This window comes from Rattus norvegicus, chromosome 12, assembly GCF_021556685.1.
Source record: "Rattus norvegicus strain SHRSP/BbbUtx chromosome 12, alternate assembly SHRSP_T2T, whole genome shotgun sequence".
Classification (NCBI taxonomy): Eukaryota; Metazoa; Chordata; class Mammalia; order Rodentia; family Muridae; genus Rattus; species Rattus norvegicus.
Genome location: NC_141545.1, coordinates 50,570,040 through 50,587,037, shown reverse-complemented (window position 1 = coordinate 50,587,037; position 16,998 = coordinate 50,570,040). Strand labels below are relative to the sequence as shown.

Genomic DNA, 16,998 nt, shown 5'->3' with positions numbered 1-16,998 from the left:
AGTTTCCAGATATTGAAGCAAGGGGACTCCTGAATCCCCTTGCTGGGAAACTTGAGCTTCAAGCCAGATCACAACACAAATATTTTCTAAATTCACTGTAAACCCATGCAGCCATTTGCTCATGAGGGCAGCACACACGAGTGTCAGCCGCCATTCGTAGAAGACCTATTGTGGGAAGGTGATGTTGATCTGCCCCCCCCTCTTGTCTTTAGGGGAGGAGGTCCTTTGGTTTCTGTGTTAACGATGATGAAGACTGTGTTCAAAAGAGGCCACGTCAGTTACTTGGGGGTCATAAAGTTGTTTGCTGTAGGCTCAAATCCTCAAGTCATCCTACAACCTGATTTTGGATCCTGGGGGTGCCATTTTACAGATTCCATGACTGAGGCGAGTCACTGAGCTCTCACTGTAGAACTACATATAATACAAATTGATTTGGGTTTCGATGTGTGCGTATGTAGTGTGTGTGTGTGGCAGAGTGAGCCTGCGTGCACACAGAGAGACGCCAGAATCGGAGGCTGGTGCCCTGCTTTACCATGCTCTGCCAAGTTGCCTTGTGACAGGGTCCCTCGATAAACATGGAGCCAGCCCCGCAGCCAGCCCCAGCAATCCTCCTGTTTCCATCCTCAGCCACTGACACAGGGTTTCCCTGTGTAGCCCTGGCAGTCTTAGAAGTCGCTCCGTAGACCAAGCTGACCTTGAACTCGGAGATCCACCCACCTCTGCCTCCCAAGTGCTGGGACTAAAAGCATGTGTCACCACTGCCCAGCTTACCACTGGCTTTCCATGGGGTGCTAGAGATTTGAACTTGGCTCCTTGTGCTTGCACAGCCACTTAGCCATCACTCCAGGCCCATGAACTAATCACTAAGTCACTGTGACCAAAATGTCTGACAGAAACAAGGGCAGACAGTTTATCTTGGCTGGCCATTTCAGATGGCTCAGGCCAGGGTTGCTGGTCCCCACATACTTGTAGAGAGTGTCATGGCATAGGGTGTGTAGTGGACAACGTTCTTTGCTTTGAGGCAAGATACAAAGCAAGGAGACAGATACAGGAAAGGGACAGGGACAGAACATTCTGGAGGACCAGACCCCAGCCGCATCTTCCAGTCAGACAAGCTCCTTGAAAGCTCCAGTTTCAAAAAATGGCACTTCTGTCTGGGAACCAGGTGCTCTGCACATGAGACTGTGGGGGACATTCTGTGGCATTGCAGTGTTTCTTCCTCCTGTAGCTCAGAGGTAGCAGGCTGGCTTAGCATGAGGGAGGCCTGTGTTCTACCACACAAATCAACAAGCCACAGATCACTGGCGTGGGGACATTGTTCTGAAATCCCAGCACTTGGGAAGCAGAGGCAGGAGGATCAGGAATTCAGGAGCAGCCTTGGCCCCATTGCAGGTTTGAGGCCAGCCTAAGCTGTCTCAAAGAGAGGTCATGTGAGCACAGCACACACCACATGGCTGTCACTTTACTCTGCCCCCCCCCCCAGGACCCTGCCTACCACTGCTGACAGTTCACACCAATGGCCACTTCCTGCCACAGGTGATGGGCAACGTAGCTTCTTTCAGAGGCAGCTGTCACTGGCTAGGTGGTCCTGGGGACAGCAGGGTATCCTCTCCACACTGGATCATCCTGAGCACTCTGCCATTTCAGCGTTTCCATCTACCATTCCCTGACCCACAGTTCTGAACATCAGCACCACTGCCATTCAGAGCCACACGCTCTTAGCAAGGGTAGAAGGGAGTGGGGGATAGACACTGTCCTGTGAGAGGTGGGGGTGGGGCTGCTGATCAACACCTCCACCAAGGCTGTTAACCACGGTTCTGGATAATTAGTTAGTTGTTTGAGTCATCAGAGAAGAGGGAGCCTCCGTTAAGAAAATGGCTCCATAAGATTGGGCTTGTAGGCAAGCCTGAACAGCATTTCTTTTTTTTTTTTTTTTTCCTTCTTTTTTTCGGAGCTGGGGACCGAACCCAGGGCCTTGCGATTGCTAGGCAAGCGCTCTACCACTGAGCTAAATCCCCAACCCCCGAACAGCATTTCTTTCTTTTTTTTTTTTTTTTTTTTGGTTCTTTTTTTTTCCGGAGCTGGGGACCGAACCCAGGGCCTTGCGCTTCCTAGGCAAGCGCTCTACCACTGAGCTAAATCCCCAACCCCCCTCCCCCAACAGCATTTCTTAATTAGCAATTAACGGGGTGGGCACCGGTCGTGGGTGGGCCCGTCCATTTGGGTAGCCCCACCCACTGTGGGTGGAGCCATCCCTAGGCTTGTCCTGGGTTCTATAACAAAGCAGGCTGAGCAAAGCCATGAGGAGCAAGCCAGTAAGCGGCACCCCTCCATGGCCTCTGCATCAGCTGCTGCCTCCAGGTTCCTGCCCTGTGCAAGTTCTTGTCCTCACTGATTTTGATGATGAACTGTTCGATGGACTGTGAGTGACCCCCAAAACCAAAACAAACAAAAATACCCCCAAAATTTTTGCCCCAATTTTATTCTGACTGTGGTGTTTTATCGTAGCAATAGCAACCCTAACACAACCACAATGATCAGGCTACAGATTAGCACCTATTGGGGTTAATATTGTCAACTTGACAGGATCCAGAATCACCCACAGGAGCCGCCTCTGAGCACTCCCATGAGGCTTTTATCTAGCTTAGGTCATCTCTGGGCACACTTGTGCGGGATTTGCCAGCGAAGGTTAACTGAAGTGAGGCAATCAATTGCAATGATTAAATTTAAGCATGGGAAAACCTAGGATCTCAAGGAGAGGTCATCTACTCTGGGTTGCACATGGACACACCTGTGGGAACTGTCTTAATTAAATTAATTGACGTGGGCAGACCCACACTATGGTGATTTGAATATGCTACCCCAGGGAGTGGCACTATTAGGTGTGACCTTGATGGAGTAGGGGTGGTCTTGATGGAGTAGGGGTGGCCTTGTTGGAGTGGGTGTGGCCTACAGGAGTGGGTGTGGCCTTGTCAGAGTGGGTGTAGCCCTGTGGGTGTGGGCTTTTAGACCCTTACCCTAACTGCCTGGAAGCCAGTATTCTGCTAGCAGCCTTCAGATGAAGATGTAGAACTCTCAGCTCCTCCTACACCATGCCTGCCTGGATGCCGCCATGTTTGAAGATAACGGACTGAACCTCTGAACCTGTAAGCCAGCCCCAGTTAAATGCTGTCCTTATAAGAGTTGCCTTTGTCATGGTGTCTGTTCACAGCAGTAAAACTCTAACAAGACCCAGACCTTTCTTCCCTTAAGCTGCTTTTGGATATGGGGCTCATCACAGCAACAGAAAAACAAAAAAAACAAAACAAAACAAACAAACAAACAAACAAAAAAACAACTGAGACAGCTAAGTTATTAACATCCCTGGATAGGTAGTTGACTAAACATCCTTGGGGAAGCTGTTGTTGCATCTCTGGGTTGGCAATCAATTCCATCCCTAGGTAACTTATCAACTAGGCGTCACTGGGTAGGTTGTTGATTAATTTCCCTGGGCAGGCTGGTGCTCTCATGGATAGGTTATTGACTATTTTGCATAGGCTGTTGATTAGCACCCCTGGTGGTCTCTATTCATCAAAAGCCCTAGCACCTCCTCCCTCCTACAATGACCAAGGACACGCAGCCTTAGAGTCATCATTGACAGGAAAGCTTTATTTACTATTTCTGGAGTCTGGGTGTGCCCCCTTTGCACATGCAGAGTTCACCCCATTTAGTGCAGTCAGCTGGATTCCTGACTTGCTTGTCTGTGCCAGAAAACCTCTTACAGTGACAAAATATAAAAGCACAGGGGGCATCCGGTCACCGCAACGTCCGGGAAGCCCATTCGTTTTGACAGTAAAAATATAGTTGTTTTTTTTTTTTTTAAAGATGAATTATCGGTCACGAAGTTAGGTTCTTCCTGGGACTGGCCGTGGTGCGCACCATCTGCCTTCATTCAGAAGTCCTGCAGCTTGTGGGTTGGTAAGGCAGCTGTCGGAATGCTGCAGACAGGATGCGCACCTTGTGAGTCCTTCCCTGTCGTGATGCGAACATCCCAGGTAGGACCCAGAGTGAACTGTTAGGAAAAATATATCCTATTCACATATATAATTCCATTCCCCCACCCCAGCATACAAAGCGTGTTGAGGGCCGTGATCACTCTAGCAGAGTTAAGAAACGATTTGGTACAAACGCCTTCTGTAGACCAACATTACAACCTCTGTGAGCGCCATCGAGCAGAATCTGTAAGGCGACACGGGACGACATTTAAGAAGCAGATTTCTAGCTGGCTCGATGCTGCCAGGGATTGTCGCAGCACAGGTGACATAAACAGCTGAAGGGGACTCTTGAGGGGTAAAGGATGCAGGCTATGAGGTGTCCTTCACTGTGGGAGCCACAGAAACAAAAGGATGCTCTAGGGTATGATAGGGACAGGGACAGGGGAAGCCCTGTCCTCTTGCCTTCTTCACGGCTTCGGGCTTCTGGAATGTGACCTTCCGGAAATGTCAATGGAAGTCCTCTCTCACTGAGGGGCTTGAGGCCAAGGCAAACTCAGAGATGCTGAGTGGATCCTGCTAGTCCCCAGCAATGTGGGGAACCTGGGTATTTGGAGATCCGTTTCCTGTCGACAGGGCAAAGGCACATTTGGAGGGCACAGCGTCTCTGTCGCCCAAATGATTCGCCAGGGCTGGATATTAAGAGGTGGGTGGCTTTCCACTTTTCAGTCAAGCCTAGATCCAGAATGAGTGGCTGTAAAGCCAGGATTGACAGCAGTCCTTACCCCCACGCCCCCCCAACATACACGCACCAGGACTCGCTGCGTTTCCTTTGGAAATCACAGGAGTGTTTTTTCCAATCCCTGCTCAGCAGCTAAATTGATGACTTTGCTTTAACAGCTGCTTCCTGCAGGGGGCAGTATTGTAGAAGGAAAATAGGCATCTGATGGAACCTTTTGCCTGCTCCCCTACCCTATAAACTCCTCTGATCCCGTCTGCCCCTGAGTCCAACCCGGGGGGCGTGAGATAATTTTTACACTAGGCTCCTACTCCCCAGGACCACCCAGTTTCTCCATTGGAGCTGAGGATGCCCGAGAGCATCCTGCCACGCCATTTCGCAGGGCAAAGGCCTCCGTGTATGAGGCCACAGACTATGCAGGAGAATGCCTATCTACTGGGTGGGAGGGGCGTACCCAAAGGTCAGATGTCAAAATGCTGATGGGCATAGAGAAGATGGAGGCGTATGTGAGACTCTGCAAACATCCAGTCACCAGGAGGGAGGGTTGGGGGAGGGGGACACAGGTGCCTATCACACACGATTAAGGCATTATTAGGTTCCTTTAAAAGGAGGGTCATGGGGAGGCATACGGCCCATGACTTGGCCCCAGAGCCTCACCTGGTTTTAAAAAGGGGACTAAGTGAGCCACTCGCTCAGCTCAGCTAAGGATCCAAGCATGGGCCTCTGCTCGCTGTGCTGCACTGACTCTAAATAGGGGGACACAGCCAACGCAGGTCACTGCAGACCTAGTGAGATTGTCAGATCTTGGGTTCCTTGGGGGGAGATGTAGAAACCTGCCCTGGTCAGAGCCGAGGTCCTTATGTGGGTCTTCGTGAGGAATCAAGTTGATTTCTCATCAGGTGTGAGGGGTTAGGCAATGACAGACAGGGCAAGCACGTTTTGATTCTACTGTGCCTTAACTACTGTGATAGTTAAGATGGGATCGACTCCTACTGCCATGGTCTTAATTTACCCTAGGCTCCTACTCCCCAGGAGAAGGGAGTCAAGACAGGTTAAGACGAAAATCACGAGCAGAATGTTGCTTTGCTTTGTTCTATTCAAGTGTTTTCTAGCCCAGGCTGATCTGCAGCTTTCTTATATAGCCAAGGATATCCTTAAACTTCTGAGCCTCTTCTTCCTCCTCTTCCTCCTCCTCCTCCCCCCCCCCATCTGCCAGGCACTAGAATCACAGATGTGCACCGCCACACCTCATTTATGTGGTCCCTGGACAGAACTCTGGTCCTCTGCGTTAGATACATACTCTGCCCACTGAGCTATACCCTCAACCCTGTAGTGTGTTTGAAAAAAAGTCCCTGGCAAGCTACTGGGTCAAAATCGCCACAGGATACAAAATGGATTCTAAAAAACAAAACAGAACAGGAAACAGGGACTACGGGAGCATCTGCAGGGAGACTGAACCCCAAGTGATTTCAGAGGCGTGTGCCCGCTCACTAGTAGCTCAGGGAGGGGTGCAGGTGGGGCCTGCAGTCTCCTCGGTGCTGAACACCTCAGTCCGCAGGCACAGGTGACTGTCCTAAGACACCAAGCTCGGCCATCCATTCCCACCAAACCCTTCCAAAGGGAACCCAGGCAGAGAGGGAGCAGAAGCAAGAGACTCTGTCTCCGAGAACGTCGGGGCAGCAATGGCTGGGCACACGAGCCAGGCAGACATCCGTCAGAACACCTGGCCCAGGGCCCTCCACAGCCACAGACCGCCTTGGAACTACCAAGCATGTCACCAAGGCAAGGTTGGTAAAAGGTCTCTGGAAGCTGCCAGCATGCTGCAGGCAGTTGGCCTGGTGAGTCTGGGGTGACCCCTGGGGCCAGGGGCTCCTGATGTCACCTTGAAGGCTTAAAAGGAAACAAGACAGAGTAGGCGTCAGGAGTACAGAGGCTCCGAGACTCCCAGGAGCGAGCATGCAGGTAGCACAACGCAGGACATCGGACATCGTAGACCTCACGGCCCAGCATCTGGCCTGGGGCTCCCACTACAGGGGCCTTTCAGTTAGAGCAACATCCACATGGGCCTTGACGACCACTTAGCCAGGTGGGTAGGTCATGGAGGGCAGGGTCAGGGCCACGTCTGTTCCAAGCTGACTTGGTTGAGTCTTCTCTCCAGCAGGATATGGGTGTTCAGAAAGCACAGGTCCGGGATGTGAGCGGCCGGGGTACGGACAATTCCAACAGAGGTTCGTAATGCTTGAGAACTGGGGGCAAAGGCTGCCCCCATGGAGATCAGAGCATCCCAGATGTGGACAAAGGTGAAAGTCACAAGCTTTCGTAGGCTTGGACAGCGAGGTCAGGTGACAGGAGGCAACGGTCACTGTCTGCCCCCCAACCCTTTCCGCTGTCAATGCAGAGACCCAAGCACATGTCAAGGTTCAGGGGAAACTGGCCGCATTATTGCTTTATCCTCCTCTAAAGCAAACAGGAGAGTGTCGAGACCCAGGACAACTGTGCCCAGGGCCTCACAGGAAGGAAAAGGATACAGACAAGATGGGGCTGGGCTGTGCTTATAAATCAGAATGAAGGCAGTTAGTGGGGAAGAAGAGCTTGTCAGGAAGGGGGGTGTAAAAAAAAAAAAATCAAACCCAACCCGGGAGACACCGGTGTAACGCTTGGATGGTGACCTTTGCCACCCAAGAGTCATTCAGGCTTTCTTGCCAGGGTCCTTCCTGAAAGGCTGCCAGGGGCGGAGCCCAGGTGGAACCCCCAGCCTAGGGAGCCCGGCGAGGTGTCCGCAGAGAGCAGGAAGGCCAACTGTCACACCAAAGGCCAATCCACGGGCCTGGACACTTCTTGAAGGAGAGCTGAAAGATCTCTCTGTGGACTGGAGCGAGTCCCGGGACAGGGTCTTCCCGAGGGGACCCGGGTGGGGCTCAGCACGGCGTCCTCAGGGTGGAGAGGCCCAGGCACGTGAGCGTGGTCAGGGAGAGTGGGTGTCTTGGCCTCAGACGTCTGGCGGTTAAGGCTTGAGTTTGTGGGTATAGTGATCTTCTGTCTGCAGAGAATGACAATGTTTGATTAACACAGCATTTGGCACGGTTCTCACCATGGGGGAGGAGGGATCCACCTCTCCCCAGGAAGGATTCTGGGGGACATGGGGACCGACTGGGGCAAGGTGAGCAATGAGGCAGGCGTCCTGACCAGGAGCAGCGAGCATCACCTCAGAGCCTCCATTTCCCTCCAGCGGGCTGCTGGTGAGACTGTCAGCACAGATTTCAAAACACCACGGAGGGCTCTGGGCAAGAGTGGGGTTGGGGTGCTGGTCACAAGTACAGGGTATGTAGGAACCAGAACACGTTCCCCACCCCCGTGGCCACATGCTGAACTCCATGCCAGCCCCGGCAATACAGAATAAAGACAAGGCCATGAATCCTCCAGCACCACCCTGAAGCCGGGCTGCCTGGGACTCTATCCGTCACGTGTTCACTCATATACGTGATTATATGACATGTGTTGTATACACGTTGTCAGATGTGCGGTCTGCTGGGAATTATCTGGAGCGTGACAGACAGAGCCAGGCAAGGGAGCCCCCCGAGGCGTCTGTAGGGCATTGGTCTAGCACGAGGTTCCAAGCCCCAGGGCCAAATAGGAAAACCAACAATGTGGGGCCCACAGAGTCCAAACAGCTGTTCACTCAGGCTGGGCCTTGCTTTCTGTGATTCAGGAGGTGCCTCTCTGCTAACCACACGCAGGCCAGCCATTAAAGCATACATCCCACACTCCTAAGCCCAGGTTCGATCAACCTCTTATGTGTTCTCGGGCAGCCCGAGGACCCCCACAGCCACAGGGGCATTGCTGACCCTGGAAGAGAGCAGAGCTCATACTAATCTGAGTGTGAGACTCCTAAATAGACTGGGCCCTACCTACCCATCTGTGCCACCCCCAGTCTACACCTTCAGCCAAGCCCACTGTGATGAGCTCACAAAGTACGGGGATGTGCCTCTACTGGGCATGTGCGGATGTGTCAACATCGCCCAGGCAACAGCAGGATTGACAAGAAAGCAGGTACACTGTCCCGTGGGGGTCGGAAGGGCCGCCAGGATGGCTCGGTGGGTAAAGAAGCTTGCTGTGCAAGCCTGGAGACGTGAGTTCAATCCCTGGGCCCCCCACACAGGGGGGAGGAGAGAGAACTCACAGAATTGTCCTCTGCACCTGCACTGTAGACGTGCGTCCTCATACACCGCGTGCTCATACAAGGATAAATGCAGCTTAAATATGAGAAGTGCTTTCAAGTGCACAGGAGGATTCTATGAGGGCCCCATGCAGACCCCAGGCCACTTCACACCCAGCACATTAGGGTCCTCAGATCTCGGTGTCAGTGGACCCTTTCTGAATCTCAGGTGGATGCCGAGAGTCCGACTATACAGTCTCGAATTAAATTTTAATTGCATGGTTTGTACGCCAAGATCTCCCTATGCACAGCTTGGAAACTTCTCTGGCAAAGCTGGCCTCTGGTGTCCCCACTTTCCAAAGGTCTTGAAGGTGGAGGGGAGGTCAGGATCATGGGCTCAGAGCCCTGGTTACCCAATACCCTTTGCTAGACTCTTTCACCCCTGGTCCCCTCTGTGCCCCAGCGCAGCCTCTTACCCGGTCAAGCTTGATTCTCATACAGGCTCTGCCTCTTCTTGGATTTCAGTTCCTTTAGCCACTGGGGTGAGCGCTCCTCAGACCTGAAACCACAGAGAGCCAGTGTGAGCCAATCAAGGTCATGGAATCACCAAACCAATTTTACAAACAAGGAAAGTAAGGCGCAGAAGTCTCCCAGCACCTCACAGCAGGGCCATGGTCAGCTCTGGCCTGAGAGCGGATGCCAGGCTGCATAGAATCAGCCTGGTCAGGGTGGGGCAGCTGCCTCCTCCCTGACGGGCAGCCAACCAGTTAGGCCTCCCAACTCTCCCAAGTCCAAAGCGCTTCCCAAACGTAAGAAAAGGCAGGGTGCCTCTCTGTTTCCATCCATGTGTGGAGGGCTGGCCTGGCAGGGGTTCCTGGAAAGACAGCCTGGAGTTCTGGGTCAGTGGGGAGAAGAGGGAGGAGAGAGGCTTCGAGTGGGGTGGGGGAGGATTCTGTCACCTTCCCCCAGGCTTCAGCTCTAGCTGTCAGAATATAGAATACACTTGCAGGGAAAGCACCAATTCCCATCTAAAAACCAGCACCCAGCACCCAGCACCCAGCACCCAGCACGCAGCACCCAGCACCCAGCACCCAGCACGCAGCACCCAGCACCCAGCACGCAGCACGCAGCACGCAGCACGCAGCACGCAGCACGCAGCACGCAGCACGCAAGACGTAGTGCGCAAGACCCAGCGCGCAGGACGCCGGACGCCAACACGCAGCACGCTCCTAGCCTTGGACAGGAAGTGTCCTCATCCCCAGTCTTACCTCTCCTCTCTCTCTGCACTGGAAGGCAGCACCCGACTGCCCAGCACCCCAGGCTGGAAGGGCGACTTAGGGGTCTTGGGCTGGGGTGTCCAGCTTAGAGACTCTCCAGGACTGTCCACTTCTGATCTCTTGGGCAGCTGAGCCTGGGGAAAGAAAACAGCCAAGTGTCACCGTCTCCTGTCTGGGGACAAGCCTCTTCTAGCAACGTTGCCACAGCAAGACCTCACAAGGCACTGAGGAGGTGGTCCAGGCCGGAAGCATGGGACTGAGAAGTGAGAGAGTGACCGCCTCATCGGAGTGGAGGCCCCAGCACACTCATACCTGCATCTGCACAATGACGCAGAGCCTGGGACACTAGAGTCCACACGCACATGGCAGGGGTGACAGGAAACTTAAGACTATGAGCAGGATCCCCTGGGAGAGGCTAGATATGATGTCACATGGCTGCCATCCCAGCATTCAGGTGACAGATGGAGGCAGGCAGAGGACGTTAAACTGATGAGCAACCAGAAGGGGGAGCGGAAGGCTGGTTGAATATGACCGATAAGCAGGACGGACGGATGGAGGCTGAATAACTGACGGGTGGACTGAGCAGCGAGAGGAAGAAAAGCATTGCTTGGAGTGGACAGACAGACGGAAGGCCAGGCAGGGAGCAGCAGACTGCTCTTGGGAAGCCCCAGTACCTTCAGCACAGCTGGGTCCATGCCTGGAAACACAGGCATCCTCTGAGGGTGGCCAACAGGGGTCCTCTCCACCCTGGGAGGCTCTTCATCGGATTCATCCCTCCTGGGTGACTTCTCTTCTATTAAGAGAAGCACTCGAAGTCACTGGTGGCCCCTCCCACATCCCTACTCGAGGACACGGACATTCCTAGCCCACTCGGGGCTTGAGCAGTTGGCCATGAGCCTCAGACTGCTTCCTGCAAATTTACTTCTTCAAACTCTGCCACCTGCTGGGAAACAGGCAGATGGTGTCCTCTGGGGTGGGGTAAGGGCAGATCCTCTGGCTCCTGCCACTTTGGAGGAATAATGGGACATCCTTGACAGAAGTCGAACAGGTGGCATAGACACGTTCCACCAATAGGGAGCAATGTGGAACGTTCCAGAGTCTCTTCAAAGCCATCACCCGACCCCCAACCCTGCCCCCGTCCCCAGTTAGGCTAGGACAGCGACTTCCTGTGGATAAGTTGCTGGGTAAAAAGTTTCTGCCTCTCTAGGAACTGGTCATCAGTGGTGCACAGTGCGTCCCCTGGAGCCCCAGGCTAAGTTGGACACTGGGCATGCTCCAAAAGGTCAACCCCAGCCCTGCATATCTCCTGGCCTGTGCTCAGGGTTATGGAGGGAACCTGGGTGCACTGCCACTGTAGTGAGCTGCATTTGTTCCAGGTGGGTTGGCACTGTTCTGACCCAAGACACTCATTTGTGTATTACTGAGTCTCTGTGCACGTGTTCACGTGTGTGTACCCGTGTGTATGCACATGCCATGATGCTGAGCATCTACATCAATCTCCCCTTAGTTCATTTTCTGAGAGTCTCTCACTGAACCCACCAGTTCGGCTAGAAGAGCTAGCTAGCAACCCTCAGGATCAGTTTGTCTCAGGGGTACATGGGTGTTGGGGCTTTGAACTCAGGTCCTGGTAATTATGAAACAAGTACTTCACCCATCCTCCCAGCCCCCGCCACATCTTTAACCGTCAGTTGCTAGCATGGGTGGACATGAGACGCAAATATCCAAGCCCAATACTTGCTTAGGCAGAGGCTGCACTTGGCCACGCTAATGTCTGCCCTGTAGATCAGGCTGGCCCCAAACTCAGAGATTAGCCAGTCTCTGCCTCTGCATCTGGGATTCAAAGTGTGTGACATCATACCTAGCTCTTTGTTTTGTTTTAAAAAGAGAGTCGTGGGCTGCAGAGATGGCTTAGTGGTTAAGAGCACTGCCTGCTCTTCCAGAATTCCCAGCAACCACATGGTGGCTCACAACCATCTGTAATGGGATCTGGTGCTCTTTCCTGATGTAGCTGAAGACAGCTACAGTGTACTCATATACAGGAAAAAAAAAGTCACGTTAATATAGTGTCACAGCTGGTCTGGGACTCGCTCTGTAGGCCAGGCTGGCTTTGCATCATGAAGATCTCGCTTCTGCCCAAACCCTGGGATGACAAACGGGCACCGCTCGCCACACACAGACTCAGGACATATTTAAGACCTCACTTGTGGGAAGTTCTACAGGATGAGAAATTACAGCTTCCTGGGTGGCTGTGTCCCAAATCCTCTAAGGTCCGGCTGCTCCTCCCAGGGATTGACTAGTGTGCAGCCTCCTGCTCGGCGCAGAGGGCAGGTCCGACTCGAGATGCACCGGCAGGCATACCTGTGGAGTCCTTGAACATCCACGCGCTGTGTGACTCCTCTTCCAGAGGGGACCGGCTCTCAGACTCGCTGAACTGGCTGCGCCGGAGCGAGTGGGAGATGGGCGCCCGGCGACGGCTTCGCTTACTCAGCTGCACCCGGGTCTTAAGGGCACTGGAGTCAAGGACTGAGGTTTGCTTTGGGGGTGGCGAGGAGGGGGCAGGAAGGAAAGATACCGTAAGTGGACTGCACTGTCTGCGGGCTGTCCCTTGTTCATACAGAGTGTTCTCAGGGCCGTGCACGCCCCCTCCACGGGTCAGGTTCTACGGGCACCCATGAGCCTCAACTTCCCCATGGAAGCCATGCAGGCAGTGTCCTAGAATGCAAGTGGGCAAACAGGACACAGCCTGTGACGTCACACAGGCAGAGGAGCACATATAGACCAGGGGCTCAACGAGTGTCTGCTTTCTGTCTGTCTGTCTGTCTGTCTGTCTGATGAATAGCTGAGTGCATTCTCTCATTCTCTATGATGCCCATATTCACGGAGTACCTGAGGCATTCACTGTGACCCCCATGATAATCTAGGGTGCAGGTGGGAGAGGAGGGATCACCTACAGAGCACCACTAAAGGGGGCTTCCATGTCCACAGGGCCACCATGGGACAACTCCAAATGGTCCCCACAGGACACCCAAGTCATGGTGGCACTTCCATTACCTCACCCTTAGGGCCACAAACCACAGTTTACCCCACGCTTAGGGCCACCAGCAATACGGGCAGACCTGGCAGCCATTTCAACTGCTAATGCAAAAGGTAGGCAGGGGATGTCACAGCAGGGGATGTCACCCCTTGGTTACCAGTATGGATAGGGATGGAGCCGGCTCTCAGGGACCCAAGGCTGTTGATGTCACTTACAAGAGCACAACAGGAAGTTGTGACCCATACCATACGTGCATATGAGCTGTGCAGCAAGGCTCAGTAGCAGCGAGAGCTCAGTGCACGGCTGTTGAGTGAAAAACGGATCACCTACTGAAATCCTTACAAATCCGGAGAGGTAGGCGCCATGCCTGCTTACATGGCACAGGGTCCTTGGAGGCCGATACTTAGCACTTTTTGTCTCCACTCTCTCTCTTATCTAGAGGTTCCACAGGAAGGACCTTGTCATGTGTAGAGTCCCCTTGGAAGCCCATTAGGGGCCCCCCTCAAGGGCATTTGGAGCAGCAGTTACCCAAGAGTAAGGACAGGGACTTGGCTATCAGGAGTAAAGGTACCTTGAAGGTTGTAATCAATGGTCCCTGTGTCCCTGTCCTCCCCTGGAGGCTAGCAATGGTCCCTGTCCTCCCTTGGAGCCTAGCAATGGTCCCTGTCCTCCCTTGTAGACTCTGGTGATGGTCCCTGCCCTCCATCCTCCTGTAGGCTATAAGGGATACCATCCTGCATCCTCCATGCAGATTAGGGTTTCTGAAGGGTCCAGTTCTGCTCCTGAAAAGACCAGAGCAGAATGCTGTGCAACCCAGGGCTCAGGAGACTGGGCACCTGACTGTACTGTGGGACCTAGGCAAGCTCGGTTTGGGCCCAAGAAGAGGGCCTGTGCCTAGAATGGCTGTCAGAGAGTCCTTCATGCCTGCTGAGTAAGAACATAGAGAGGCTGTCCTCTTTGTTTGCTCTAGGCAGGGCCTGGGCTGGGCATGGCCAGCCTAGAGTGGCGAATCACAGGCAGACCCTCGAGCTATGCCTTGGGACACTGGCGATCACCTTTGAGGCGGTGGAGCTGGAGGTGGGGGTTACTAATTAGAAAGCTGAGCATCAGAGAGATGAGGGCGTTTGCCCCGAGACACACAGCTTAGTAAGGGGCGCCGTATGCTACAGGAGGGTCCATGTCAAAGGCTCAGTCAGCTCACTGCAGGGGTGATTATCCCACACAGGCCACAGCTTCCCTTTGGTAAATGACTGTTTCCATCCCAGCCACCTCCACTGGCTGCAGGCTTACATGGATGAAGGAGAAATCATCCTCTCCCTCTGCAGGACAGACGTCTGACGGAGGTGGTCCCTCTGGGCCATCTGTGGACTCCAGCTCAGAACTGGAGCGGTCCACGCTGGAGCTGCGCCGATCCCTGGAGCTGTCATGTTGCTCCACCGACGTGGACTCGGTGTACGAGGACAAGTGACTGCCTGGAGGCTGCTTTCCCGCAGACGCAGCACTGCTGTCAGGAGAAGGAGTCTCCGGGCCAAAACTGCAAGGAAAGGCAGAAGGTGACAGACCAGAACACCAAACCCCAGGCACATGACTGTGTGGCTCAGAGTTCAACTCAGGGGGCAGCGGGGCTTCCTGGTAGATCCCCCTTCTGACAACAGTAGTTAGGGGTCTGTTGTCCCATGAGACACTGCTCAGGTGCAGTACACAGATGCTCCTCAGACTCGGGAGACTGTACCCGACCCAACACAGGAGCTGCTGGGTGCAGGTTGCAAAGGAAAGCCAAGAGCCAACTCAGAGCGATGGCAGCGCATCTGTAATCTCCATAGAAGGAGACAGAAGCAGGAGGGTCAGGGAATGGAGGCCAATGCAGGCTACACAGCAACCACCTGTCCCCAGAAACAGAGAGAGACAGAGACAGACAGAGGGAGACAGAGAGACAGAGACACAGAAAGAGACAGAGAATGAGATACAGAGACAGAGACCCTAGAAACAGAAAGGAGGCAGACAGAGAGAGACCCTAGAAACACAGACAGACAGAGACACAGACAGAGACAGATAGAGACAGAGAATGAGCTATAGAGACAGACCCTAGAAACACAGAGACAGAGACACAGAGAGAGACAGATAGAGACAGAGGGAGACAGAGAGACAAAGACAGACAGAGACACAGAAAGAGACAGACAGAGGGAGACAGAGAGACAAAGACAGACAGAGACACAGAAAGACCAGAGAATGAGTTACAGAGACAGAGACTCTAGAAACAGAAAGACGGAGGCAGTCAGAGAGAGACCCTAGAAACAGAGAGAGACAGAGACAGAGAGAGACAGATAAAGACACAGAGAGAGACAGAGAATGAGATATAGAGATAGACTCCAGAAACACAGAGGGACAGAGACACAGACAGAGACAGATAGAGACATAAATAGAGACAGATAGAGACAGAGAATGAGCTATAGAGGCAGAGAAACCCTAGAAACACAGAGAAAGAGAGACAGAGACAGACACAGAGAGAATATGAATGAATGAGAGGCAACACAGGCCAGGGGGAGGTATGTGGTGAATTTCCGGGCTCTGAAGAAAAGACCATCAGGTGCCTCACAGCTGCCGGAACTCATCAGTCCACTTCTAACACCAACCTCAGGGACCTCTCTAAAGACAAAGCCCCTGCCCCTATTCTGCGCACTCCTTTGATGACCTGCACAGCATCTGAGAGGATGCGGGGTCCCATGTGGGCAGCTCACGCTGTTTCCACTGGGCGAGGGCAAGGCAGGTCAGGGGTCCCTAATAACCAGCAGAGAAGACTGGGGCCTCGGCCTCCAGATTCAGACCAACAGCTGCCTCACTCACTCAGCCAGCCAGCCAGTGAGCTAGTCAACAGCCATTCATTCATTCATTCGTTTGTTCATTTATTCGGTCAGTCACCCAGCCAGTCTGTAAGCTACTCAGTCAACCAGTCATTTATCCATTCAGCCAGTCACACAGTCAGTGAGTTTGGCATTCAGTCACCCAGTCACCCAGTCAGTCAGTCAGCCACCCAGTGAGTTACTCAGTCAGCCATTCATTCATTCATTCATTCATTCAGCCAGTCACCCAGTCAGTAACCCAACCAGTCACCCACTCAGTCAGTCAGTGAGTCAGTCACCCAGTCAGCCATTCATTCATTCATTCATTCATTCAGCCAGTCACTCATTCACTCCCTCACCCATTCACTCAGCTCTTCTTTCCCTTCAGCCATTCACCTCCTCACTCAGTTACTTGCTTAGTCACTCACTCACACAGTCATTCAGTCACTTACTAGCTCAGTCCCCCCTCCCTCACACACTCAATCCTCCCTCACACACACACACACACACACACACATACACACTCAGTCCCCCCCCCCCACACACACACACTCAGTCCCTTCCTCATATACTCAGTCCCTTCCTCAGTCACTCAGTCCCTCCTTGAGGGGATTTTGGGTACCACCCAGGTCATCAGGACCACTATGGATGGTAACATTGTAGACACACCCTCTCCTCCTATAGAAAGAACACAGAGCTTAGACAATGTTGCACAGGAGGGCTCACCTGACCTGGCTGGGGTAGAATCCTCAATCCTGCAGTGCCAGTCTGTTTCCCAATTCCAAGAGGCTTTCACGGTTGGGGTATAAGATTGTTAACCAAGACATGACAAACCCAGAGGCTGAGGGAAGTACCACCCTTCAGGCAGCAGGAGGCACCACTGTCCAAGGCAAGAGAGCCTGGTCCCAGGAGGCTGCAGTTCCTCTGGAGGACAGCAGAGGGCACCCACCATTGGAAGCTCCAAGGTCTCAGATTGAGACA

At 53.3% G+C, this 16,998-nt stretch overlaps 1 protein-coding gene across 6 annotated transcripts in view; it reads right to left on the bottom strand.

Annotated features, from left to right (window-relative positions):
• Positions 1-3,621: 3,621 nt before the first annotated feature.
• Kiaa1671 (KIAA1671 homolog) overlaps positions 3,622-16,998 on the bottom strand; it is a 142,664-nt gene continuing 129,287 nt past the window's right edge. For all 6 annotated transcript variants that reach the window (NM_001402472.1, XM_087578142.1, XM_087578143.1 and 3 more), the window contains 6 exons: positions 14,468-14,711; positions 12,502-12,676; positions 10,818-10,936; positions 10,135-10,277; positions 9,343-9,425; positions 3,622-7,750 (listed from right to left, as the gene is read on the bottom strand). In NM_001402472.1, coding sequence (NP_001389401.1) covers positions 9,347-9,425; positions 10,135-10,277; positions 10,818-10,936; positions 12,502-12,676; positions 14,468-14,711 — 760 coding nt within the window. In that variant the 3' untranslated portion in view covers positions 3,622-7,750; positions 9,343-9,346. The remainder of the gene's footprint in view (positions 7,751-9,342; positions 9,426-10,134; positions 10,278-10,817; positions 10,937-12,501; positions 12,677-14,467; positions 14,712-16,998) is intronic.